The 26,382-nt window shown below is 47.7% G+C and overlaps 12 protein-coding genes across 12 annotated transcripts; 5 read left to right on the plus strand and 7 right to left on the minus strand.

Moving 5' to 3' along the window:
* Positions 1–507: 507 nt before the first annotated feature.
* Positions 508–819, minus strand: BGW36DRAFT_359213 (uncharacterized protein; the record flags this gene model as incomplete). Its single annotated transcript, XM_046214053.1, has 1 exon — positions 508–819. The coding sequence occupies one exon, from the start codon at positions 817–819 to the stop codon at positions 508–510; it is 312 nt and encodes a 103-aa protein (XP_046072122.1).
* A 350-nt stretch (positions 820–1,169) lies between these two features.
* BGW36DRAFT_397143 (alpha/beta hydrolase fold-domain-containing protein) lies at positions 1,170–2,810 on the plus strand (the record flags this gene model as incomplete). The annotated part of the gene is made up of 3 exons (XM_046218256.1): positions 1,170–1,221; positions 1,506–1,818; positions 1,871–2,810. 3 exons carry the CDS (start codon positions 1,170–1,172, stop codon positions 2,808–2,810), a joined length of 1,305 nt encoding a protein of 434 aa, XP_046072123.1.
* A 1,087-nt stretch (positions 2,811–3,897) lies between these two features.
* Positions 3,898–4,260, minus strand: BGW36DRAFT_427385 (uncharacterized protein; the record flags this gene model as incomplete). The annotated part of the gene is made up of 1 exon (XM_046220404.1): positions 3,898–4,260. The coding sequence occupies one exon, from the start codon at positions 4,258–4,260 to the stop codon at positions 3,898–3,900; it is 363 nt and encodes a 120-aa protein (XP_046072124.1).
* A 22-nt stretch (positions 4,261–4,282) lies between these two features.
* Positions 4,283–5,497, plus strand: BGW36DRAFT_397144 (uncharacterized protein; the record flags this gene model as incomplete). The annotated part of the gene is made up of 1 exon (XM_046218257.1): positions 4,283–5,497. One exon carries the CDS (start codon positions 4,283–4,285, stop codon positions 5,495–5,497), a length of 1,215 nt encoding a protein of 404 aa, XP_046072125.1.
* Positions 5,498–6,067: 570 nt separating this feature from the next.
* Positions 6,068–7,152, plus strand: BGW36DRAFT_397145 (putative alternative oxidase AlxA; the record flags this gene model as incomplete). Its single annotated transcript, XM_046218258.1, has 3 exons — positions 6,068–6,249; positions 6,295–6,591; positions 6,642–7,152. The coding sequence occupies 3 exons, from the start codon at positions 6,068–6,070 to the stop codon at positions 7,150–7,152; spliced, it is 990 nt and encodes a 329-aa protein (XP_046072126.1).
* A 172-nt stretch (positions 7,153–7,324) lies between these two features.
* On the plus strand, positions 7,325–8,194 carry BGW36DRAFT_319825 (uncharacterized protein; the record flags this gene model as incomplete). Its single annotated transcript, XM_046212622.1, has 2 exons — positions 7,325–7,796; positions 7,877–8,194. Coding segments are annotated over exons 1-2 (714 nt in total), but the record flags the coding sequence as incomplete, so codon positions are not given.
* Positions 8,195–8,674: 480 nt separating this feature from the next.
* On the minus strand, positions 8,675–10,605 carry BGW36DRAFT_296367 (beta-lactamase/transpeptidase-like protein; the record flags this gene model as incomplete). The annotated part of the gene is made up of 4 exons (XM_046211260.1): positions 8,675–9,560; positions 9,620–9,878; positions 9,937–10,059; positions 10,113–10,605. 4 exons carry the CDS (start codon positions 10,603–10,605, stop codon positions 8,675–8,677), a joined length of 1,761 nt encoding a protein of 586 aa, XP_046072128.1.
* Positions 10,606–11,372: 767 nt separating this feature from the next.
* Positions 11,373–11,819, minus strand: BGW36DRAFT_461415 (uncharacterized protein; the record flags this gene model as incomplete). Its single annotated transcript, XM_046222132.1, has 1 exon — positions 11,373–11,819. Exon 1 carries the CDS (start codon positions 11,781–11,783, stop codon positions 11,373–11,375), a length of 411 nt encoding a protein of 136 aa, XP_046072129.1. The 5' UTR covers positions 11,784–11,819.
* Positions 11,820–12,721: 902 nt separating this feature from the next.
* Positions 12,722–14,407, minus strand: BGW36DRAFT_407450 (uncharacterized protein). The gene is made up of 2 exons (XM_046219039.1): positions 13,559–14,407; positions 12,722–13,509 (listed from the first exon to the last, which is right to left on the minus strand). The coding sequence occupies exons 1-2, from the start codon at positions 14,240–14,242 to the stop codon at positions 12,877–12,879; spliced, it is 1,317 nt and encodes a 438-aa protein (XP_046072130.1). The 5' UTR covers positions 14,243–14,407; the 3' UTR covers positions 12,722–12,876.
* Positions 14,408–14,883: 476 nt separating this feature from the next.
* Positions 14,884–15,610, minus strand: BGW36DRAFT_461417 (uncharacterized protein; the record flags this gene model as incomplete). The annotated part of the gene is made up of 2 exons (XM_046222133.1): positions 14,884–14,941; positions 14,994–15,610. The coding sequence occupies 2 exons, from the start codon at positions 15,608–15,610 to the stop codon at positions 14,884–14,886; spliced, it is 675 nt and encodes a 224-aa protein (XP_046072131.1).
* A 736-nt stretch (positions 15,611–16,346) lies between these two features.
* Positions 16,347–17,772, minus strand: BGW36DRAFT_397148 (putative O-methyltransferase; the record flags this gene model as incomplete). The annotated part of the gene is made up of 4 exons (XM_046218259.1): positions 16,347–16,663; positions 16,724–17,169; positions 17,244–17,545; positions 17,602–17,772. 4 exons carry the CDS (start codon positions 17,770–17,772, stop codon positions 16,347–16,349), a joined length of 1,236 nt encoding a protein of 411 aa, XP_046072132.1.
* A 6,521-nt stretch (positions 17,773–24,293) lies between these two features.
* Positions 24,294–25,756, plus strand: BGW36DRAFT_378690 (uncharacterized protein). Its single transcript, XM_046216139.1, has 4 exons — positions 24,294–24,540; positions 24,599–24,691; positions 24,754–25,124; positions 25,194–25,756. Exons 2-4 carry the CDS (start codon positions 24,671–24,673, stop codon positions 25,513–25,515), a joined length of 714 nt encoding a protein of 237 aa, XP_046072133.1. The 5' UTR covers positions 24,294–24,540; positions 24,599–24,670; the 3' UTR covers positions 25,516–25,756.
* Positions 25,757–26,382: the final 626 nt, after the last annotated feature.

Consider the following 26,382-nt stretch of genomic DNA (forward strand, 5'->3'; position numbering starts at 1 on the left):
TGGCCTAGCACAAGAGACACCAACCGCTACAAATCAGCCATTCTCTCAGATCAAGTCTGACATACGTGAAAAGTGCGGTAAGATTTTCGACGCCTGGTTAAAGTCGAAAAAGATGGCATCGCATATCCAGAGTCCGGTATGGAGCTCATATTCAATGAACCAATGCAAGAATACACAAAGGGCCTGGAGCTTTATCGTCTTCATGGGGTACACGGGGTTTAGGTTTTGTTCCTGTCTATGATATACTGGTTGTTTCACTGTTCTTCCCTCTGGTCATGTCCTATCAATTGATATATGTACCTTAAGAGATCATTCAAATGTTAACTTACATAAATTATTCCATCGTGTACTTGGCCACTTGTATGAAATGTATATCCAGATAAGAGGCTATATCCATCTTCTTTCCATCTTAAGTATAGGCGTCACCCCAATTATTGCTCTTCTTGACCCTTAAATAATAAGCCTAGTACTGACTCTATGCATATCAACAATGTATATCCAAGTTCTCTAATGGAACGCCAACGGCTTGCTTAGCCACAACATCAGCGAGTTGGCAATCATCTTCGCCGCTTCGTCGTGGGACTTGATACTGGCCAGCTCCTGGACTATAATCACCGTGGCATCCCCTTGATCGGGCACCTTTCCATCGGTAATATTCCACATCCCTCTAAACAGGGGGCGTTTCATGAAAACTGGGATCTCGATCTCGCGCGCTTTGATATTACACGGACCGTAGACACCAACCAGAAACTGGGACTTGAGTGGCGTATCCTGGATGTCCAACGATGGGTCACAGTAGTGCTCGAGTAACACGAACATATCTTTTTGAGAAATGCCGAGAAAATAGCTGGTGCTCAAGAGTGCAACCCCGGCTTGTAAGGCGCTCCTGGCTGGGTGAGCTGTTCAGCCATTCTGGATTGCCGATACAGAAACAGCGACCGTTAGGGGAAAAAAAATTGAAGCCTTAAACAGTTATTAAGACCACCAGACAGTTACCAGAGCGATAGACCGCCGCTGGCCTATGTATATCCTTGGTGAGTATATGTGCAGTCCATCACCCCGAATCCGCGGAGGAGCTCTCTCGAGTCCAATGATATAAAGTACTAAGCGTCGCACAGACTCGGCCAGATGCTGATATTGAAAGGTTAGCTCTTCAAACCCAAAACCAAATGTTAGGTAGTCCGATGATCTACTTGGTCTATTGGGTTTTGGTTGTTGGTTGTTAGTCGTTGGCTGTTGGTTGGGGTAACGCGTAATAATTAATTACAAGTATCTGCACCGCCGCACTTGCTTTTTATAATTATTACATGTTCCTTCCTGTCATCCTTGCGTCTCATTTCTCCTCTCTGTCTTTCTATTCTCATTCTAGATTTCGGTCGAGCTCGTCGCTCTATCCGGTGTGCATTAATGAGTGATGGATTTCGAGAACACCAGCCATTTGCTAGCTGCGGCCCAGAAAATTCGAGCTGACTATATTGAATATGCCCGAACCACGCCGATTTCAGTGTCGCAGGCATCGACGCTGCGTGACGATGCAGTCAAAGGTCCCATCTGGGTCAGCAAATTCACAACGCCGACCCCGAACGAAGATACCTCATGCTCCCTTCTTCTGGACCTGATCGACGAGTTGAACATCAAGCATGTTCGTTATGATCGTCCCCAGTCGCAACGTCTCCGCTTCGAATGGGTTGGATTTCGTGGCCAGGTGACAAGAGATACACCAGAGCCATCACTGTCCGAGACCGAGAAATTCCAGAAGCTAAACGCAGAAACAAAAAGTCCATTGACCATCCTCTACATCTACGGAGGAACCTTTGTGTTGGTTGTATATTCCCAATCCACGTAGCCCACTCACTGACCTAGGGAATAGCCTGAACACACCATCTAGTTATCGGAGGACAACCGGGTTCCTGGCTCAATCAACCGGCTCTAAGGTTCTAATGGTCCACCAGCGCCTAGCACCCCAGAACCCTTTCCCTTCTGCACTGTTGGATGTTTTCCAGGCCTACCTTACCCTGCTGTCTCCTCCTCCTGGCTCTCCACACGATCGAATTCCGCCATCCTCTATAGTTGTGGCTGCCGATAGCTCCGGCTCGTGTCTAGCTCTAGGATTGTTGCAAATCCTCCTGCGCCTAAAGCGTAAAAACGCCTCTATCAATTTCCATGGACAAAGCATCCTACCGACGGTGCCCGCTGGAATGACATTGGTTAGCCCGGTCAGCGAACTGACCAACTCTGTTCCTTCCTACCAGCGTAACGCCAAATGGGACATGTTTCCCGATATGGAGAACAAGCCTTATCTGGAGCAAACATTCCCAACTTGTGCCATCTGGCCTACTCGGCCACCTCGCGCTGATCTCTACTGCGAGGGAGCCATGCTGGCCCATCCTCTGGCTAGTCCCGCGGCCTCCAATGACTGGTGCGGATCGTGTCCCATCTGGCTAGCATCAGGCCAGGAGCAAACTGTCGATGCCTACCGACTGATCGCGCAGACGGCCCACGCCCAGGGGGTGTCAGTAACGATACAGGAGTATGAGGGTATGCCGCACACCTTCTACTTCTTCTACCGCCAGGCACCACAGACCAAGAAGATTATGGGAGACTGGGTGAAGACGATTCTTCTCTTTTCTCAGGGAGCTAAGCCCCCTTCAAGCGCGAGCTTCATCCGAGCCAAGGGCCTGGTTTCCGAACCGATGGACTTGGAAAAATTGGTGCCGATGACTGTACCCGAAGTCCAGGAAATGATGTACAAGAAGACTCTCTTGTTTAAAGTCCCCCGGCATCATCGAGAAGCTCACTCGTCTCTTTAGCAGACCAATACACTCCTTTCCAAGTTGCCGTAACATGAATCACACGTAATTTGCGTATAACCCGAATCCAATAAATTGACACTTTGGACCTAAAGCTGTGTGTATGGGTTGGCATCTTCTTTATGCCACCGTTTGTTAGGAACATTGAAGCAGGCGGTACCTATAACAGAAGACAAGGAACTTCAGCCGGCTGTATGTTTGTATGAAGTATATTGTACTAGTGACATTCCTTTATGTACCATCATTTCAATCTTCAATCTTCAGGGTTCAATGTTCTTGCTGGAGATCTGTTTTCCTTGCAATATTCCAGCAGACAATACTTTAGCACTTTGGTATAGGAGAAATCTTGGATATCATGAAATATAGCGAGAAACAAAGTGCTAATGTCGTGAGCTGGGCCAATGGGGCGGAATGCGGGGACCACAAGAAGAACACGACTCCATAATAATGTCCATCAAAACGCATAATACTACATATCAATTGGACGATGTAATTAATTAGTAGCTCATGGTGTGGGGCATAGCCGTTGTGTCAACGTTCGCCTCAGAATAGCATTATGTATGTCGTTGAAATGGTAAGAGACATCGCCGAGGAAGTCAGAGTATCAGCTGCCAACATCATATGCTAGTCCAATGAATCCGTGTGCACAGCCGCCGACACGATGATCTTCGACATCATCATGATCCTATAGCGATAGCCACGGTCCAACACATGGCATCCGTGCAGACTCCATCCAGAGGATAGCATAGAATGATACAGTTAGCGTAGCAGAGTATATAGCTCATACAATTGAATATGCATATAGAGCAGAATATAGAAAAGGATAAAACATTAATATTGCATGACTGAGTTATGTGATGATTAACCAAGTAGTCAGCGATGAAACCGACGCATTTGTTAGCGGCGGCAGCAGAGTCATACCGGCCAACCAGAAACCGCATACGGCCAATGCAGTGGGGCAACCAGACCACGCCGCGTGCTGAGTGGCCCGCAGCTGTCAGTTGCTCCTTCCTTGCCCGGTTGCCCCTTCCTGGGCACCCCCGTCACTCCTTCCCTCCTTGTTGTTGCGGTGATTACTGTGACTGCTTCAACGTCGACTTTGTCGTCGCCCTCGTTTGTTTCTTCTCTTTTTCTGTTCTTCTGTGCTACTCCGATCCGCTTCCTGTTCTTCCTCTTCTTGTCCTCGAATCGTCCTTGTGGGGATTGTGTTGCGCTTGCATAGCCCATGCATGCCTGAACCACTCTTTGTTGCCCCATCGGACCCCATTGCCAGCATTGCCAGCATTACCAGCATCCAGTGAAGTGTCGGTGAATCTGCAGCCGCCAGTATCATACCAAAACCGCTCGCAATATCGATTGTCAACTTTCTTGCCGTCCGCCGCACCCTCCATGCTTTCCATAGTCCGAGAAAGTCGTTGCGTGCAACGTCCCACGTTGTCTTAAGAGACATCCCCAACATTCCCCTCCACACCATGTGGTTAGCCCGGGGTGTGCAGTCTGCGGTTTTCTACTACGTAACATGTACCCCGTGCGCCGCCGCTGTAGACCGGCGACGGAGAAAGAGAGATGCTGCCCGAGTACAGCGTGAACAGGCCAAATCGACCGTCATTATCACCGACCAGCCGCGTCCGTTCGCACAACCGACCCCGTTCAGTACGAATTCAGGATGGATGGAAGAAATTGCGTTAGGGCCAGGACCCCCAACTCGTCGCCATAGAGCCAACAAGAATGGTCAGAACGAGGCAATGGCGCTGCCGAGATTATCGGCCACGTCTAGCACCACGGTAGAAGATACGGCGTCGTCAGAGCAGGATAAGGCGTATTTGAAGACGTCTTTGGGAGACCGGTTTCACTGGGCGCGGTTCCAAAGAGAAGACGAGGTTCTCTGGGGTGAAGAAGAACAGCAGGTGCTCGGCTCTTCCGTCGGGTTTTCTGGTAGAGCTCGTGCGGGAACGAGTCATTCGAGTAAATACTCTGTTGGCCGTGCACCTCCAGTCAACGATCTTCACCCGCCAATTGTGAGTGGCCCGACGAGCCGTGCGGAAACTCGTTGGATGTTACAGCCACCCCCTACTGCCAGGGTCATGGCTGGAAAGGCCAAGCATGATGACTCAGTACGAACCAGCAGAGAGCCGAGTATACGGAAGAAAGCCACACGCGATATGAAGATTGAAGAAGCCCCTGAAGATGATGAGGTTCAGGAGGGACAGTCAGTGTCGGTTTCGGATCTGCCGAGCTGGCTACCCGGGAGCACGAATAGCAATCGTAAGACGAGCGACAAAAAGCGTCGACCAGCGCCGGTCACAATTGTCAAAGAGAACTCCAATTCAGAGCCTTCTACCCCTCAGTATCCACCACTGGCGACGCTGGCATCTCGACCCGAGTCTATGGCTCATATTCGCCATGCGTATGACGAGTGGCATTTTCAGATATCCTCCACACGGTCCGACTCACCATCGAGTTTGGGATCACCCGTCGACTCGTTCCATTGCCCAGACACTCCATACTCACGCCCTGAATCGAAACGCACAGAAGACAGCGGAAAAGCTTTCCGATCGCCATACTCCAGTACGGCAAGCCCGGGTCGCCATGGTGATAAGAGCATCGAAGCGATCCGCGTAGAAGTCAACGAACCCAAAACCCGAGACGAAAAGCCATTAAAATGGCGATGGAGCTTTGACGTCTAGTCATACATTTCGCTGGCCGAGATGCTGAAAACCTAAATCTACCACCCTCCTTATCTTCCTTATCCCTTATCACCACCGTTTTTTCGGGAACATGTACAGTACATCACTCATTGCATATCCTTCTGCAACCTACCCACCATCGTCCATCTTTGTATTCCTCATCCTTGCTTTTCTTAGCTGTGCATCAGTCTATACTCTAGTGTATTGTGGCACGGCGTTACCCGGGTGTATGCTTGCTTTGCTTTGCCATCACTAGAACAATCATTCGATGATTTGCTTGTAAATAAGCGTGAGGATTGATATTCAATCTACTTCTCTTTTTCTTAGACGTTGTTCCAGACTGACTTAATTATTCATTGCACAATCGATCCAATTTACGTTACTGCCAGACTAGATTTGGTAGACATAGAATTACATCCTGAATACGAGGGACAACACTCAATGACGTCAGAGTTCTAGGCTTATCTCAAAAGAGGACGGGCTGAAGTCTAGAGGTCTTCTGCATTTCCCCTTTGCATAATTGAGAGATACGACTGACTGGCTTTCATCATGGCGTCCCGGATTCTTTCGATGTGCCCGATAGCTACTGGGTTGAATGTGGTGCTGCCGTTCCACCCAAGCGGGTCGCGAGTGTTCTCAACAACACCACTGGTTCAGCTCAAAGAATTCTTCCCTCGAACAGAAACCAGGAAGATCGTAAACACAGAGACGTCATGGCGTCATCCGGTGTACACTTCCCTCTTTACTCAAAGGTTAATATTAGAAATGCCGGCATGACTTACGGATTGATTCACTAGGTTTTCTGAGAAGCAAATGCGTGACATCCAAGTTGCCCATCGAGAGGCACGCGATTGGTCTGACTGGGTTGCACTTGGCACTGTTCGGTTTCTGCGTCGGTCAACGGACTTTGCAACGAAATATAGACATCCACCCGAGAAAAATGTACAGAATCGGGCAGACGATTTCGTCATGACAGAACGCAAATGGCTGGTTCGGTTTATATTCCTGGAGAGCGTTGCGGGCGTGCCAGGGATGGTTGGTGGGATGCTGAGACATTTAAGAAGCCTGAGGAGAATGAAGAGGGATAATAGATGGTGAGAGGTTAAAAAAAAATAGATGAACTTCGATATGCTAACGAGCGTAGGATAGAGACTCTTCTTGAAGAGGCGTTCAACGAACGAATGCATCTTCTCACCTTTCTCCAGCTGGCAGAACCGGGCTGGTTCATGCGTCTGATGGTCCTCGGCGCACAGGGTGTCTTTTTCAATGCTTTCTTCATCTCGTATCTCCTGTCTCCTCGTACTTGCCACCGATTCGTAGGCTATCTTGAGGAAGAGGCTGTGTTGACCTATAGCCGTGCTATCGAGGACCTCGAGGCTGGAAAGCTGCCGAAATGGCAGGACCACGATGCTCCCAACGTTGCGATCCAGTACTGGAATATGCCTGAAGGTCATCGCAAGATGAAGGATCTACTGCTGTATATCCGTGCGGACGAAGCCAAACACCGGGAAGTGAACCATACGCTGGGGAATCTCAACCAGAAGATGGATCCCAATCCATATGCAGCCATATACAAAGACCCAGTTGATGTGCACCCGACCAAAGGAATAGATAATTTGAAACCTCATGGGTGGGAACGGAAGGACGCTATCTGAGAGTCAAGAAGACATCTTGTCGAATCATAGAATTCAATTTCGCGTTATACTACGGATTCAATTCGATTTATTCATATATATCACATTAGGTACAGCTAATACAAGAGAGTAATATATATAAATTGGCTGGCAATGACGTCAGGATCTCGCTGGCCTCCCAAGCCCCTCGCCTCACAAATTGCCTTCGAAGCAAAACCAAGAACCAAAAGTCAACTGCAAAAGGAGTCGGATACTAAAATTTATGTGAAATGGAGTCAGGGGATAGCGTCAACGCATCTTGTATCAAGGCAAAAGACGAGATGACTGACAGAGCCAGTGACCAGGGCCAATTGGACGAGAGTGAGGAAGACCTAGACGATGATGGTACACAAACAGTATCAGGTGAAGTGCCGCTACAACATTACACTTCTGGCGAAAGAGGCTACAGCTCGTTAAAAACATTCAATGGCCGGCCATACACAGGCATGGCTGTGGGCGGCTCTCACACTTGGAACTACGAGAATGGACTATGGAAGGAGACCAAGACCGAGCCAGACCTCTGGAAAGTAGATTACGAGGCAACAAAGCGACGCATGAGAAGAGCCCCCAAAGGAAGTGGCGTGCCTGTGGGTGCGCAGTATCATTGGTATATTATCGCGCATCAGGTATGACATCAATGGAAGCCCGTTTCTATTTATATGCATATCATATATGTATGGTAAGACTAATTCGCGTCTTTGTAAAGTATGTCGAGAAAGTCGATGAGAATACTTATGAAACACATCTTGTCGGTTCGAAATATAAGCTAGCTCACAAATCGGCCACGGCTAAGGCGTGGTCTATTCCCACGGTCAAAGGGCAACGAGATAGAGAGCTTGACATCCTTGACGATGCGAAGGCCCGTCTTCAGGGCCTACCACCGGTGCTGGCGAGCGAGAAGGTAAAGGAGAAGAAACAGGAGAAGGGGCAGCAGACCTTAGATACATTGTTTACAAAACGAAAAGCTGCTGAGGAAGACGACAATGTCAAGAAGAAAACAAAAGTTGTGATGAATAAAGAACAGAAGAGAGTATTATTGAGATAATATAAATGAATTTTCTGTTCCTTGTACCCGCTTGCTGGCGTGTAGCTGAGTTACGTGGAGGATTCGATGGGCCACTTGCATCAAAAGAAGGAATTTTCATTGCACTTGATAGTTTCCAAATGGTTATCATGTGTGTGATTCTCAGTTTCATGCACCCGAGGTTTTGGTTCATGAGGGTTGAAAACCAGGCTCAATTTATGCCCACAACACCCAAGACATGATGGTCGGAAGTAGAGATGTATTAGCTGAGTTCTCAGATCTGAAGTACTCATATTTAGAGTTGCCTGTATCTAGAGTCGATAGTGAAAATAGTGGAAAGAACGAATATATCAAATTTATGTCCCTAAGAAGATGAAGGACTCGATTACCATCATTATAGATTAACGGTAATTGACTCGCATTTGATAGATAAGATAAATGGAACACAGATATGGAAATGCGACTTGGGATGCATGCAGACTAGGATTTTGGCGTCTGAATATGAATGAAACGAGGAGAGTTGCCTGCTCCGCCATCAACCTTGTACAGCGTGTCTCTCATAACTCGAGGCTCTATCGCGAAAGCGATCCCAGAATGATCCAAATGAATGATAAACTCATCAAAAGCAATTTCCCCGTACATTGGAGTATCGACAGAGCTCCATAGTCCTGAGCTTTGGTCCATAACCCGGTGTTGGCCAGTCGGTTCACTCGTGTCTTTCTCAAAAATCGCTCGGTATGCCACGCGACGAGACCTAACATCGTTGCCTTGACTATTTGGCGAATATCCTAGATTCGTCGCCTGCAGGAACACTTTAATGGGCGGGCTGCCGGTCTGAGAAGCATAAGCCTGTATAACTGCCTGGAAGTTGACACCGCGATTGATCCATCGCTCCACTTGGAGACCATTCCTGTCCACAGACACAGTAAGACTCGAGTTTTTGCTCCGATCGGACGACTCATAAGTTCCGCACAAGCTCTTGCATGCTTCGTAGAGAGTTTGATTTTCCAGAGTCGGGATCAAAGACTGTAGGACAATTTCGGAAGCGACTTCAATAACCGCCGCGCTGCTTGGACCGGCTGCCATTATCGAAAGCGCAACGCCGTAGTCCGGGGAGATAATCAGAAGCGAGTTGTACTGACCGATACTCCCAGACTTAGTGTATAGGTCAATAGTGCGGCCGTGGGATATCTGACTCTTGGTCCTCAGGATCTCCCAGGGGCTTCCCACGGATAAAGAAAGACTTGAGGTATGGGAGCTCGGCTTCATCCAGCGTCTAGTGGCGAGCGGAGAAAGCTGCCTGTTGAGCAGAATATCACGGCCAAACTTTGCCAAATCAGACGATGAAGAGTACATCCCTGCTGTACTTGATATCGACACAATTTAGAAGAAGTCGGTGACACGGAAGTTCCCAGGAATACTTACGGTGTCTCGTCACCTGTGTCCTGATACCACCCACTCTCACCGTTTGGAATTACCCACGAGCTTTCGCCCCTAGGAATCGCATAAGTGGTGGTTGTCAGATTCAGAGGTCGAAGGACTGAAGACTGTAGTAGTTCATCGAATCGAGTACCACTGATTGCTTCCAAGATGTATGCGAGCATTCGGTAGGCAGTGTTTGAATAGACAGGTGTCGTTTGCGGTGCGAAAACTGGAGCTCTTCGAAGTAGACCCTGAAAGTATTCTAGAAGGAGAAACGATGAGTATGAATATTTGAGAGACGTGGATAACGAGCACGATACCGTCGCGATCACATGGTGGCACGCTAGCATTGCCACCACATTGGGGAACATCTTCTGGTGACAGTAAAGGTAGTCCAGTTTCTGACCAGGAGACATCCATATTGGCCAAGTCTCCATAAGAATCTTCGTTAGACATTAGCTTTTGCTCTCTCGTCCCTTTTTCATACGAAACTCACAATCCCTGCCGATACCAGATAGCTGTGAGGCAAGATCTCCGATCGTGATCTTGCTCCAGTCAACATGCGCAACCGAAGTATCATCATCAAGAATAGCAGCGCCTTGAAGTTCAGGAAGATACTTCGTAATGCTGTCATCCCAATGCTCCCAACCGTAATTGACCAAAAGTGTATACACAGTGAAGAGCTTGGAAATGCTACCGATCCTGTACAAGGAGGTATTGGTCACGTTTGCAGTACTACCAGCCGACTGGTTCAAAAAAGACGATGAGAAATGGAAATCAAAAAAGGGAGAGTTCTGATCATCCTGGGTGGACAATGCCGTGATGGAGATTGCGGACGAATTGGCAGTGAAGTCTCCATAGATGCTGTGGCCCTGATGAATGGCCTGAATCAAGGAGGTAGACAGATTCGCAGTAACAGCGCTCACGTTGAGGGAACTCAAGAGCCCCGACGGTGGCTGAAAAATAGGGCCAAGAAGGAAGCCAGCCATTTTGACTAGATAACAAGATCGAGCAGCTTCCAATCGAAACTGATAACCCAGTAGCTTGAAGAAACTGGAATAGGAGTCTGACAGCTGAGAGACCTTATAAATGCCTGAAACATGCCTCGAAATTGAGTCCCTTGGATTCGCGGAGACGGAAGTTCGACGGGATCTTCGCGGTACCTTTTCGGCGGGTGCTGAGGTTCATAACCAAGCTGAACTTTATGGGCTCAAGAGTTTTCAACCAACTCCTTCAGAGCATTTAGCTGCTCGTTCACCCGCCTGACAAAATGCGCAGTGCCCATGTGGGACATAGCTGTTGCCGCGGTATCCCGTAGCTTGGCCGCTTTTTCCACGTAATCTACAGCCCTTTGTCTGGATAGGACTTTCCACATCCTGGAGTTTAACTCCCTTGCGTTTAGCTCCAGGACTGCAGATTGTACGTGTTATTCTTCGAGCATAGTGTCAAGATAACTCCTCGTCTCATGTCCAGTAAAGCTTTCGAAAGGTTTGACAACCTCAATGTCTTCTTCTTGTATCCGAGACATGACTCCCTGATCAAGATAGTAGAACGCATCCAGTCCGTATACGTGCCACAGTAGAAGCACTTTGCGCTCCGCTGCTCTTACGAGCGTTGGGGGGGGAAATATCTAGTACTGCAGCGTCATTAAGACAAGAGATTGGGGCGTCAGGAACAAGGCGCTCAGTTGTGAGTGAAGGGCGGTAGCGGTGTTCCCATCTGATTCGTAGGCAAAGCCAACCACGAGTGCCAGCGCTTAAAGATCATCAAGTCTAATGGTTTGCTTAGATGCTGCATTGTTTTGCGCTTCCAGAAATGCCAGCCTGAAGCCAAAAGCAATTTGCTGCTGCAAGTTCCACTTGTCCGAAACGGAATGAAGGGACAAGGGACAACCTCGAAATGCCACTGCAAAAATGAGAGCGGAGCTACTTCGACGGCTCTCATACTCTGCCATCAATGCATCTCTGTGAATGATGGGCAGAACTAGAGATGCGAAATCAAAGTACGCAGCGAGAGCTGCCTCTAGGGTGCTGAAGTCGATTCCTTGGGTCTCGTAAGGACTTTGATTTGCAATCGTCCCTTCCATAATCTCGTTTACATTCTGTAGGCTGGCGTCTGACCGACCATCTATATTGGCAATTGATTCCGAGGGAGCAAAACTGTGCATGAACACCTCATTCAGAACCCAATGCTTTCAGGGCTGAGTTCAAGATCCAGATCTGTCCACAGCAACTCACTGATTGAAGTATGTAAAGGAGAATCAATATTGATATCTGGGTTCAATATTGCAACGATAGTCGTTTAAGGTGATAGTGATAACAAGGTATTCCCGCCTAGCAGCGAAGTAAGTTTGCCCCGGTCGTTCAAGGATGACTTGAGGAGAGTCGAGACTAGGCTGCTTCTCTCCAAGCCCGCACTATTGGGGCTTATCTTGCGGCGCCGGTGGATTTTGATATCATCAGAGTCCAAGGTGCATGGCCTCTGCCGTAGATCACATTGAGAACATGAGTCATGGTCCTCTCTTGCGCGAGATGCCCGATCGCATATGATTTTGCGCCGAAAGCAAAAGTCACACGACTCACGCTCCAGCCCTCGTTTCAACGACATTGTGGTTGAATGGCAACAAGCCCCATACAAACATTCAGTCGCCGAGCCGACAAGAGCAGACGAGGCGCAGAGCGAGCAATCAGTCAACTGTGTCTTAGGCGAAGGTTTAGATTCCGTGATGGGCGACTTAGGAATCAAGTATATCAAGGTCAATCAAGGCAGTGGAGTTAGGATGAGGAGAGGAGGCGTTAAAAGACCTCCGGAAGAGAGGGCGGAGGAAGCATCTTATACACACTCGACTAGGCTAGGCGAAAATGAGGGGGTCCTAGGTTTAGATACAGAGGGAAGCCATTTTCGGCGTCGTTTTGGTCGACGAAAAGACGATAACTATGCAGAATAACTAGAGCAGGGCAGCTGGCGGTCAAGCGGCGACTCGCTGTCTAAAGTTACGGGTGGAAAGAAAGCCCGCTTCTGGCGCCGGAGGCTGTCATTTTCGGCGTCGATTTCACAGGTCCCTATATTCTAGTTGTAATGTATTGATTTATTTCAGCAATTGAGGTGAAATTTCATGTCAATAGTACATCTACTTGGAATAGAATAAAAAGTAAAGAGTTCATACTCGATCATGCATCATGAAACATCATAACCCGTCAATATCAATATATATACTACCTACACAGAGCCAAATATCATTTTACTAAATTGTAAAGTAATCACGGCGCTAGTAAATCGCGCACACTCATGCCCAACTTCCGCGACGCCTCTACAGCAAGCGACGACCGCTGAGCGCTCTCTTCGATGCTCGCGCCTGTTCCGCGTCGGTCCATGTTCAGCATTAACAGGGCTGCGCTGGCCTCGTGGTCGATCATGCTGTCGGCTTCGTGCGCGGCGCCGCTGGTCGTGCTGCTCGCGTAGCTGGAGGAGATGCTGTGTCGGTGGTGCTGCTGCGGGAGGATGGCGGGGGAAGGGGTAGTAGAGGTGATGGGTTGCGAGGGGCGCCAGGTGTGTGTACTTGGAGGAAGTTGTTGCGGAGAGCGTAATGGGCCGAGGGCTGGCGAAGGCAGGATCGAGTAGTACGTGTTATCAATGGCTGGCGCTTGATGCGGGTTTGTGTGTGGTGAAAAGGCGGGTGATATGCTGCTGGCTGCCGGGGAAGCAGCGGATGACGAGGAGAAGGATTCCTCGTCAACGGTTTTGTCCGGCATCATGACTTCTGGTGATGTTGGCGATGGGGGCCCAGGCGGCGCGGCCATCATGAGTGGTGTTTTGGATTGGCTGTTTTTGCCAGATGCGCTTTTGAGCTCGGTGATGCATTCTTCGAGATAGTTCATGTAGTCAATACTTGCCTAGAGGAGTTAGTCATGAATGAATTAAGGGTAGTAGGGGTTGATTTACCTGCAGAATAGCGAGTTTATGCATCTCCTGTCCCCGACATGCTGGAATCATATCCTTTAGCGTGGAGAACTCCTCGTTCATTTTCGATCGACGCCGCCGCTCAATCAAGCTGTGGGCCGTCTTACGAGCGATTTTGCGTCCTGCTGCTGACGTAGCACTAGGCTGCTTCTTTTTCGAGCCAGACTGTTGTTGGGTGGAAGCGGGAGCGGGAAGAACGGGGTTTGCGGCAGCCGGTGCAGTTGTTTTCGCAATGGAAGCCGACCTGCCCGCGCTCTTCTGCGAGGATTGAGTTGGCGTGTTATTCGAGGTGCCCGCTGGTGTTGACGGTGTTGACGATGTCGAAAAAGTGGTCTTGGGCTTCATCTGGATGATCTTCCTGGTCCTTGTTGGCGGCGGCGGGAGATTGAACTCATCCAATGCAGCGGAGCCTCGCTTGGTACCCTTTTGCGATGAGGCAGCGCTCATCCTGCGACTGCCAAGCGCAACTAGGTCGGGCGATGCAGGCGACACAGGCGGCTGGAAGACCACGGAGCCCTTGCGGCTGCTACTACCTTCGTCGGTCACCACGGGGCTCAGGGCCGCGGGAGGCAGCGCAAAGGAGTGCTCGGCCATGGACTCAATGGTGTGGTCTTTGATGTGCAGCTCGCCCGAGGTGGCAGGCGTTGGGGGGAGGCGAGGGGGCATGATATAGGAAAGTCTGCTCAAGTGCCTGATCGAGTGTATATCAGGATATCAATCTGGATAGTAGTTCTGATGACAGTCTTGTACAGGCCGACAACGGGCTGAGGACAGAATGGATGTCTGAAGCTGAGAAGCGATGCGAGAGGAGCACAGGCGATATATGAAGGCGAGTTAGTTACTAAATTAGCAGTCCAGTATTGCCTGCGATAAGGCGTTGCTGCCAGTGTCGCGTGCCTTGTGCTCGCAGCGTCCGTGCTGATTGGCTCCTGCGCTGGCCCAATCAGCAGTGACGCTGCGAGCACAAGGCACGCGACAGGTGGCGCCAAATACGGTTAGGCTGCTGATCATCATACACCACCGTGCTACGTTGTAGTATACACCTACTACACCTACCGGCACTACCGCAGCTACTACTCTGATAATGCAGTATGTGGTGGTATACTACATCGTACATATATATATGCACTCTACTGGTGATAAATTGAGCAACCATGGATCAATTGAGAAACTGCCGCAAAGTACTCTGTAAACAGGACAAAAACGAGCGTCACGAAAGTGTGGGGAACAGCCCGCACGTGCCTGGCGCTCCCAGGCCAATCACAGGCTGCTCACGTGCCAGCCGTCATCTACACCGCCGCAGCCAATCACGAGTCGACGTGCTCCTTGACGCACAGGTCCTGGCACGACGGGTATTGCGACCAGCTATGATCTTGTCAGAAAATAATCCGAATGCTTATGTCTTGAGGGTGCTTACCAGTAGTCGTCATTCCCCGGGAGCAGCTCTAAGCACTGGTTCGCCAGGTCCTGGCAACGCAGCGAGCAAGCGTCCTTGTCGTTGACTGGCGCATTATCTTCGACAAAGTCCGGCGCCTCGGGGGCTGGCTTGTTGTTCTTTTGCGTGTTCCAAAATGGCTGATGCTGTTCGTCGCTCTTGTCGGTCCTCGGGCTGTCCGTCGGCACGCCGATCTTGCCTACCAGTGGCGTTGATGAGGCTACTGCCCTGTGCCGTTTCGTCGAAGAGGCGTGACGGGAAGAGACATGGTGGGAGGAAGAGGCTGCACGGCTAGACCCATGCCCCGACGATTTGTGCAAGGCAAAAGTGGTCGGTGACGGCCGCGAAGATGAGGAAGCTGTCGGGGTTGGGGTTGGCGTGACAGTAACTGTCACCACCATCATGGCGGATTCAGAGCGCATCGCTGCCGACGACGATGCTGGGGTGGCCACAGAGCTGGAGCCTGCCACCGACGAGCGGAAATTCCGGTTGCGGCCTTGATATAGGTACGAGGGGATCTCGCCGCCATTGTACTCTGCAGCCAGAACCGTGCCGGCCAAAGCGGCAAAAGAGAAGGAAAGGAAACTCTGAAAATGCATAACGAGAGACGATCAATCAGCCGCTGGATGATATTTTGACCCGCAAATAATCAAGCTGGAAGATGAGAAAGAGAAAAGGGAGAGATTTGGCCGGGTAATACAGGAGATATCTCCAGTCTCTTATATTGACAATCCTCATTTCCATGGATACGGGATCGCACTCTGCTGCGATCTTCTAATTCACGCATATACAGTGGGAATATATTGAACAGAGGATTGGCATGGATCTGCCGTCGAATCATTCTGCCCGGCTGCATGAATCTGTCTTGAGAGCGGGCTGCACATTCCATTCCACATTCCAGTGTTGACCACATCGAGTTTCACACAACAAGCGCCTGCCACAGTTGCAGTACAAACTCGAGCTTTTAATAAAAACAACTTTTGTCCGTTTCACCTTTGTTGATGGGGTCCCTATGATGAAACTCGTCACAACGCCTCCTTTCTACTGGTCGACCAAGATCATCAAACGTCATATCCCCAAGCCACCAACAGCACCATCCGTAGACCACCAAATATTATCTGGCTAGCAGTAGATCAGCACATGCCAAACCTCCCAATATGATTCAGATGGAATCGCAAAACAAGTTTTTAAAAGATGATCAACATTAGTGTACTACATTTCAGCAAACTGTCACTATTTTGGCCATCCATATTAAAACCAGTGGTTAGAAGCTACTACTGGCATGCATAGTATACTTTTCTTCAACTATTTGACAGCCACTCGGAAAAACCACCCCTACATCTTCATTGCCTCAATAATCCCATCAGCCCCTTCATCAACCGGCTCCCAGATCCCGATCACCTGAAGGCTAGCAGCCTCCAGCAGTGCCTGCCACTGCAGGCCCGTCCGCTCCATCCCACTGTTAAACGCCATCATCGTCATATCCAGTTGCGCTTGGAATTGCGGGGCGCCTTGCTCCAGGACGATCATCTCATGTAGCAGCAGCTTCGGGTACCCCGGCGTCATGACGGTAGCGACCTGCTCCAGGATACGAAGACAGTACTTATCCGACCAGTCGTGAAAAATATGATGATAAAAGTAGACTCTTGCACCTGCTACCACTCACTTATCAGCCATCCCCCTTTCACCCAAACCAGACAGAAACAGCGTACCTTTCACCAACTGCTCCGTAAAAAAATCATATGACATCAACTCAATCCCCTCACCCAATCCCTCACCAAGCCCATCTACAACAGCCCGCAAATCTTGCAAAACCAACCTCCCCGTCCCTGGAAACCTTTCCCGAAAGTCTAGCAAATCATGCCCCTTGCCGGCACCTACATCCACAATCAAAGCCGTATCAGTGCTAGCACTGTCCAGAATCCGCTCTTGCACGGGATACCAATCAACCCAGTACGCGCGCGCGCCCATCGTGTTGCCCATGAATGCATTAAAGTCCTTGAGTAATGCCGGTAACGAAATTATGCGCTCAAAAGTGGCCAGGAGGGTTTGGAAGGCGTGCTGGACGAGTCCGCTGTGCGGGTCAATGGGGCTCGAGTACCCGTTTTGATGCATATAGTCCGGGGCGCTTTGCATGGCCGGGACGATCAGTTGGGATCTATATCAATTATCAACGTAGTCAGAAATCGTCCCGCCTAGTCGTAGTACCCTGGTGTAGGGTGTTCTACGAACATCATCCTATGCCCAGCGGCGATTTCGTCTTCGCCATAGATTCCGTGATTGCCGTCGCTTTCCACGTCTTCGCCTCGATTTCTTCGACAAAGCTGGCCGCTGATAACGGTCGCATGATTCGTACTGTGCTCCGGTGTTAGAGTGTATAAACCTTCAGTGATGAATGGGACAGACCTACTGATCAACAGCTCCTCCGCTCCCGATATTTCTGCTAACCTCACTGACGAAACCGGCCCTTCTTTTACCACATATTTGAATAAATCCAAGTCCACGGCGAGTCGTGTGGCAACAGCGATCATGGGCTAGAAAGCTGGTGAGTTGCCCAGCAGTGTTTAATGTTTTGGATAGAGAGGAGTACTGAAAATGCCATGTCAACGGCTACATTATTCGGTTCTTCGAGTTGGAGCGTGAGTGCTTTGCTTAGCTTTAAACACTCTTTGCGTGCGTCGTGGTCGCCTGCATCGTTGAGTCTGGAGGTAAAGGCATGGAGTTTGGATATAAGGGCGGCGGGGGCTTCGTTGGAGGTCATGATTAGAGTTTGGTAGTGTTGAGATGATGAATGGATTACTAGAATGCTCAAGCAGTATATATTCAATGTTAATAAGTGTTTCAAATAAATAATACCAGACGGTCAACTGGTGTGATTCTAATACGCCAAACCTGGTTTTGCACTCTTTGGAGCTCTGCTAGAATTGTAGTATGGGAATCAGCGGGCATATATACGTGCTTATTTCTTTGTTGTTGGCTGTTCCTTAGCTGGAGGAACACATACTAACTCCAGTTTAGCCCTGCAGATTGTTCCATAGAGAACATGTAGTGCTTACTATGTGTCAGCAGGATACAGCCCTACAAAGACCTATTGATAAGAAATTGATGATGTTCGGACGTTGGGTATCTATTATCGACGGCTGTTTCCACATGCAGGCGTGGTTTCCGATCTGCTACATCAATTGATACAATAACGTCTATACAATTACTGTCTTTTTCTCTGCTAGTATGCTTCTTATGTGGAAAGGGTATCCCCGTTCATTTCCAGGTATTCAAATAATCCCCGCGCTAGTCTTGCAAAAAAAATGAATCATTGAGTCGAAACATCCCCTATGAGAACGTTTGAAGTGTCTACCCATGTCTCTAGGGAATGGTAGTATGTTATAGATTGGTATATTCTGTCGTCCTCTTTGCATCCGTTAATTATGTGGGACAATCTTAGAGAGACCACCTGACATGCATATACATCAAATTCTACTAATATGTGCAGCGCGACGTCGCTGATATCAGCGGGTCGGGTTGCCCTAATTCTAACCCTGAAATCTCAGCTTAGATGCCGTCATGTAATTCTCAAGCTCTTTTTTTGGAGAGAAAGAGTTTCTTCAAGGTAAGAAATTTTGTTCATCGAGACGTTCTAGGCATAGCCGCATCCTAGGATCAAAAGCGATGATCAACCTTCTCCTTGAAAGTGGCGCTAATTCTAACCATCTAGACTAGCATGGCAGAACTCCTCTAATGTGGGCAGCACGTTCTGGCAATCTTGAGGCGGTCAAGCTCCGTTCTAAAGGAGCTAATGCAATCTGAAACCTGTTGAAAATGAAACTGCATTGTCATTAGCAAAAGTGGGTTTATCTCGCTGGCAATAGGTGCAACTTAGTTGTTGGCAAGACAAGGAAGGGAGAGAAAATGTGGCCAAGTATCTTTTGAAGCAGAGAGTTAAAATGTGAAAAATAATACCAACGACTTTCTTTGCTAGCACGACAGGGGAACAAAAGTGGCGCTATATGTAGCTTTTTAGAAATAGACTGCCAAACGAATGGATGGAACAAATACACATCTATCTAGAAAAACAATCCACCACGACGAATTGATGCAGCCAACTACCAGGTGACCCCTACTTTCAGAATCCTACATATTAGAGCACAGAGCGTATATATAAGTATGTAGTATGTAAAAGCATACTCTTTTAGATAATATTCAACTTAATAAAATATAGTGTTTACTAGATCTAGAAATCTCTCTACAATAGGACCATATAATATTCATTTGATGATTAATGGTTATAGATAGAATCTTGTAAGATACATTGAAGTGCTAAGCCCATGATCTATCAGTTATTAAGCGCCAGCTTAAAGCTTATCCATGAAATGATTAATTTAACAAATAATAATATAGTTCAAAAAATCAAAATTATGTTACGAGAGGGAGCGGAAAGAAGTAGGGGGAGATAGATGGATATAGGATAAGGATGACGCTATTTAGTGCTTATTCACCTTCGTCCATCAGGTCAGGTGAAGAAACCGAGCTGAAAAACAGGGGGATCATCAAAATAGTCTTTTCTTAGTGGCTCCATGGGCAAAATACCGCTGCAGAGCCTAACACGAAGCCTGTTGAATGACCTTCACAGCAAAGACCACACAGTTTCGTAGCCTTAGTCCTACCCATTGAAATATGAGTCTGCAGACAGGCACGAATGCATCGAGTACTGCATAATCTTAATAAACCAAATTCGTTTATTTCATTGTACTCTATATTACTTCCGAAGTGGAGTGGATTTTTTAAAAAAAAATACAGTCGTTTCTATCGGATGTAATTCCGTACACCGTGGTGTTCTCTCTTTTCTTTAGGCTCCGCTGGTGATTGACAATGCCTATCTCATAAGTTAGGTCCTATTCAATCTTGACACAGTAGAGAGGTAGCGAAATTTGAAGTACCAGAATTAAATCACTTACCAGCATATGCTAGGCATTGTGGGATTGCGGGATATGAACCCAAAGGCACGAGACTATACTCTTCGAATCACTCCGTCTTCTTCACTGGTCTCTGCTGCTCTAGAAGGAGAGGGACCTACGGTCGAACTCCTGGTGAAAAACGGGGTTTTCGTGACAAAGTGAGAATTTCAACTCGTCTCAACCAGTGGAAGCATCCACTACTCGTAATTATAAATCTATATTTGGGTCTCGGGGACACAGAGTATCATTAATCACATGGGGTTTATAGGCTCAATGCGGTATAGGTCGATATCAGCCTTAGGCATCGAGTAGTGAACCTAGGCGATCTTTGTGCCTGTCGAAATTCCAGAACAGGATGTAGGTTAACCCATGATCCGCGGCTGCCTAGTACATGCTACAACATGAGGGGCCTAGAATGCAGTCTCCTATTCGATTCCGGTCGAAGGTCGCCCCACGTTGATTCTAGAGGCTGGTCTCGCTGTATAAGCCCAGCCTGATGCGGTAAGAGTGGACCCGGTTAGTCTTGATAGAGACAGCAGTCTCTTGCGGCAGTCACCTAGGCTGATCCTTAGCTGAAACCTCAGGTTGTCGGATACGCACTTTCGAGTTTCCGGGTGCGAAGTCTCTGTTATCACTGTTTGCCATTTGTGTTTTGGCCACTTGACCCCGTACGCAATACAATTTCCATTTCGGAGCCCCTTAAAAGACATTGATGCCGAAACACTCACCATTAACAGTGGGTCAAGGGCTCGGATAGCCGCCTCTTGGACGGAGCAGAACGAGCAATGGAAATTTTCAACACGGTCCCACACATCCGTTGTAGCGCTATGGCCACCTGTAAGAAATTACGCCCAAATAAATATACAGGCTTCATGCATCATGCTTCATAGGGATGATGGTCGGGAAAGCGCCGCCTGTGGAGCGTGGATTCACCATGTCGGATCGTATATCGTCTTGCTGCGCACGAGGATGCAGCCGCTATTGACGTACTCAGTCGTACCAGCCTGGCAATAACTATTTAGAAATTGTAATTTTCAACTAACTGATAGGCGAACTCAGCCACGCCGCTGAATTCATTCAGTAATGCTTGCGACTGTGCGCTAACAGGGTTCACGCGAAACTCTCGTATTCGGGCATTTCGGCAGGTGGAACTTTTCTGATTCTCGTCCTTAAAATGAAGATGCGGGACTGCTGTTGGCACAGCTCCGCCTGCGGGCCGTGTCGATCATCCATATTACAGATGTCGAGCGCCTCCCAGAAATCTCAGACTAACTGCTTGAACCAAACACTCGAATCCCTAGCGTAAAGGGCGTACTGTATTACGATAACCGCAATGGATCACTAACGTTACCGTCGGCATATACAAAGCTCGTCGCGTATCACGAGTCTCGTACCGTATAAATGTTACCATACAGCTCGACGCTAGCGGATCACGGCGCAGTGTAACGAACACGCAAACTCAGCCACCAATGCCGAAAGCATCTGGTAACTCGACGGGCGTAGAGCTCAACGGATACTGGAATGTGTGGAGCTTGTGTCAACTAAAATTTTAGCCTGGCCAGACGTCAGGCGGCCAAAGATGGTGAAAATTCCTAACACGTGCTCAGCTTTGGCACGCTCACTGAATTGGGCGCTAGCGTGATTGATTTGTAGACCTTATAATGAACATATAACTGAAGAATAACAAAGATATACCAAAGAATAATAAGGATACACTAAAAGATACACTAGAGCTGAACGGGTGTCAGAAATAGCTAAAAAAATTATTGATTTTGGCCATTTTTATTCTGCTGTTTCTGACATCCAGCTACTAAATTTTAGTTGACACCCACCGAGCACTCCGTTCAACTGTAGCCCGTAATTGGACTCGGGCTAATACTGAATATTTCGTTCCCCAGAAAGCCTCGTGTCCAGCCAGCCGCTTTAAGCCAACAAATTTAGGTGGCGGGGCCCACAATTGCCCGACGTCGGGCAATTGTGGGCCATTTCAGCCTACTTCAGGACCATGTAGGTCCCTGCGTTGATGATCGCGTGCTACATCCTGCTCCACATGCGGGGCTTTTCCAAAAACGATCCTACACATTCGTTTTATCGCAAAGCTTGTCTATAGGAAATTACTCCTAAATACGGGCTTCATGCTTCATACGGATGAGAGTCGGAAAAGCCCCGCCTGCGGATGCATAGATAACATGTACGTTACAGGGGAGATGTTTTGGAGAGTTAACCATATGAGGGTAGAACGGTGGACGGTGGGTTAATGTCTATACTGATGTTGTGGTAGCTATTTGTTTACAAACAATCTTATGACGACTCCCAACTAGTGTGCTCTCAGGAAGGATTGGTATTTCGGTGACCGACAGTTATTATTTCTATCATTTTTCGCCTCTTTTCCTATGAATCAGGGACGCTATTTCGCCTCTCTACTTCTTCTGATTCCATCTTAAACTAATATATATCGGTCTTAGTCTAAGCCGCTTTTTGTTAATTCTCGATTTACTGGCCTCATTCTCGCCCAGTCCAAGTCGACTCGGCGCCCAATCAGAGCCTTTCAAAATTACCCATATTAATCCGACACCTGCGGGGTCTAAGGACTAACCTAAATTTTAATAGAGACCTGATGGTGGTCACTAACCAAAAACGTAAAACGTTGTCCCATCATGGGTCAATGTTTTACGATTTTGGTTAGTGAAAGATGTGGACTGTCTAGCGAGTAGAGATGGAGAGGAGCGGCTATGGGGCTATCTGTAAATTCCCGTGAAGCCACATGCGTGATCTAGGGGGCAAACGCTCAGTCCAGACTCGATACTGTTAGTCGCATCGATACGACAGCCAACATTCACTCTTTGCCGATTATAATCTAACCAGGGTTGGACTTCCTGGAGGCTGAGGCTTAAGCCACTAAGGCCGCCAAAATCGAGATCCACACCACCACTTTTCGGCGGTCCAGAATCAGGATGAAAGAGAAAACCGGGCAGCAGTAATGTTAAATAAAAAAATTACCAATAGGCAGTACGATGTGTAATCCTTTGAATTACTTGTAAAAAAAAAAGCGTATTTAATTCGACACAGAGTGAGAATATTCAGCCAGAGCCTCATTACGGAAGTGGCAGGCCTCGCCTCGAGCTTTCGTACGTGCCTTGCATACATGTATTCTAATGACAATACCCGGCTCGGCACGGGCTCTCGGTACGTATTGACAACCCACTTGATGCTTCCTAGCCTCTTGACCTCGAATCTAACCGTATAGAGCTATTAGATGAAGGAAATTTTCTCATCCACGGTGACAGATTGACATCTGTATTGCTGGTGCGGTTATAAACTTCATCTTTTTCACTTTTACTTGTATTTTATGTGTATGTGCGGACGATGGCGTAATTGTGGATACTTCAAGCATGACAGATACATGCTTAGCTATAATCGTGAACGAGTCACAGTGGTCACGATAATACTAATGATAGTGATCTATATTACTCGATTATCAACGGGAGCTCACATCGCCTAAATACGGATACTCTCTGTGGTTATATAATCGCTCTCTTAAGTCTTAACGTCCCGTCACAACTACCGGGAACAAGCTTGAATCTGGATTATTCCACATTGGAGACGGATTGAGTGTATGTATCATTGGACAACCAACGGCCTCTGTTCTGTCGTGGTCTGTACGCTGCCACTGCCAGAGCGCCATGGCTAGCGTGAGCGTTACCGGAAACTTGCAAAGATTTAAACGACCAATCTATCAATGACTGCGTACTATTTAAAACGTGATTTTCTGATACTCACCACTGGAGATGGGTCATATAGCTTGCTGCGAGTGTGAAATTTATTCCGGCGACACTGTTAGCACCGGGGTTAGCCTGGCTGTGTTGCGGGGCCCTTGTTGCTGCGGAGCCGGCGTGTCGGTACCTATTACGTAGGTTGGTGGGATGGCACGGTCAACTATGATTTGTCTTTGCTTCGAACGTGGCTGCAGCTCCCACCGCTAGCCTTGATCCTCATTGCAGAAAAATAACAACACCATACTATGTAATAAACAGGATATTGCGGCGTGACCCATTCTGCAATCCATCGGCTAGTTTGATGGGTACTTGACGTATCTATCCATTGTAGCACTATCCAGTGAAGGCATTGTCATCCTTAGCGTCAAATAAGGGGCCCATGTGGTGCCTCACCTGAGTTATTAGAAATGGCCTGCGGTCTTGACAGTCGAAACATAGCTAGACTACCTCGGGAATACGAAGGAGACCAGTTAATAGGTCATCTGGAGGTGGAGGGCCTGTATTATAATACGTACCTCGCGAAACTTTCAAGGATTTTACGACCAATCTGACCACTACTGTGCATGTGATTCAAAGCTCAATTTTCTAAACTCATTTTATCACTCGATAGATTCCTGTCGATGAGGCCATAATCCTTCTGCTTGTCCAATCGGCTGATTCCACCATCTCTCCTTTTCCAAATCCGCCTCAGAAGTCTCTAGCAAACAGGAAATGCATAACCTAGTCTCCCAACGGAGTACTGTCATTCAGAAAATATAGCTTGCCATTCATAAAGAGACCGGATCCCACCCTTCACCCCTAGTAATCGATTTCCCAAGCCAACAACCCATCACAAAACGCAGTCTTACCCGTTTCTCAGTTTCTTTACTTATTGTTGTTTTATCCCTCCGTTGCTCTGATTGCATAGAGTTTTTATTTGCTGAGAAAAAGAATGACAAACTATAACAATAACGTGAGATCCATCAACCAAGTTATGAATGTCCTTGCTAATTTATACATGACAAAACTCTCCAGAGACCGGACCTTGAATGGGATGATTCCAACTTTCCACACCATCCAATACCCGCTGATTCTGTGCCGCGTGATCGTAACAACCAGTCAGTAGGGTTGACTCCTCAGGCTTGTGTCGCTATTCAACAACCAACTGTGCCCCCCTTCGTCCCTGCCTACTACATGGATCCAAATCGTCCTTACTATGCTGGGGCCAGCCACCATAACGCTCTAGGCCCCGATTCCGCCGCTTTTATCTATCCGATGAATATGGAAAACCATTCTCATCATCTCGTCACGGGAGTTCAAGCACCCAGCCCATCTGTCCCCACGGTCAAAAATGGAGCTATGAATATTAATCCTCTCCCAGAGCCAGCGGAGCCGGTACATAAGAGGTTTGTTATAACTATCCACTCTTAAGCTTTTCGACATAACCACAGCTAACATCGTTTCTCCTCCTTTAGTGACAATTCTAATCCGGACCACAATCACCGATGCGATTGGCAAGCCTGTAATCGCTCCTTTACTCAACCCCAAGACCTAAAAAAACACTTCAAAACCGACCACCACCACTCCAACAATACAGTGTGTGAATGGGGAGGATGTAATAGTCCATTTCTTCAATCCAAAGGCTTGTTACGACATGTCAATACTATCCATATCTTCCCCGATGCCTTCTCGTGCCCTATCAATAAGTGCAGTAAAACTTTCAATCGAAAGGATAATATCCCGAGACATGTTCGTCTCATGCACAATCGATCCCCTGAGCTCGACGAGGTAGAATAGAAATGGCGAGTACATGAATACTTATGACGGGTTATGTGTGATAGGACTAAAAATGGGTTAGATGGATTATCTTTCGGGCAAGCGTTATTTTTCGGTTTGTAATACTCTTATACTATTAGTATTACTTTTACTTGTGTTTTTTCTTTATGTATTTAAGACTAATATTTTCTATACTTATTTCACATCACATTGATTATATCATTTCTTGGCGTTGGGCTGGATTCTCTTTAGTAAGGTGAATACCGGGTCCGACTTGACTGAACAGAGACACGTCGAGGTACGATCCTCTAACTCAGTGGGCGGTTGACATTGGTGTCAGGTGAGTTGGTTTCAAGGACGTCCAATTTCAAACCATCTCGCAGGCAATTAAAGGATATCTAGATTACAAATATGTGCCACGCTACATCGCTGATGTCAACTGTCAACACTGGTATGCATCACCTTTCCGCGCAACCCTAGCCCTAACCCTAAATCAACGACTTAACACCTGTGAGCTCTGGGCAATCCATAACCTTTATATCGGAATTTTGAGGATGCGAAGCCGGGATGGACAAGGAGCATCTTACTCATGAATTTCATTTATGTTAAACCATTCAAAAAAGGTAATTCGGGGATTACGGAAGGGCTGGTACGAAGCTAGCGGTATAAATCTAGAGAAGCAAGTTTCCCATTTCCACTAAGCAGTAACATATCGAGGACTGTATTTCTGGCATAGCAATGTTTCAATGATAGCAAAGTCTTCTTTCACCGATGTCAATATTTCTGTTTTGCTTATGTTTTTCTTGTATATATGACGACGCCTTAATCATAATATTATTTTCGTAGATTAATGTAAAAGAAAGCCATTAAATCTAGGCCAATTCCGAA

This window comes from Talaromyces proteolyticus (genome assembly GCF_021365285.1).
Source record: "Talaromyces proteolyticus strain PMI_201 chromosome Unknown BGW36scaffold_6, whole genome shotgun sequence".
NCBI lineage: Eukaryota > Fungi > Ascomycota > Eurotiomycetes > Eurotiales > Trichocomaceae > Talaromyces > Talaromyces proteolyticus.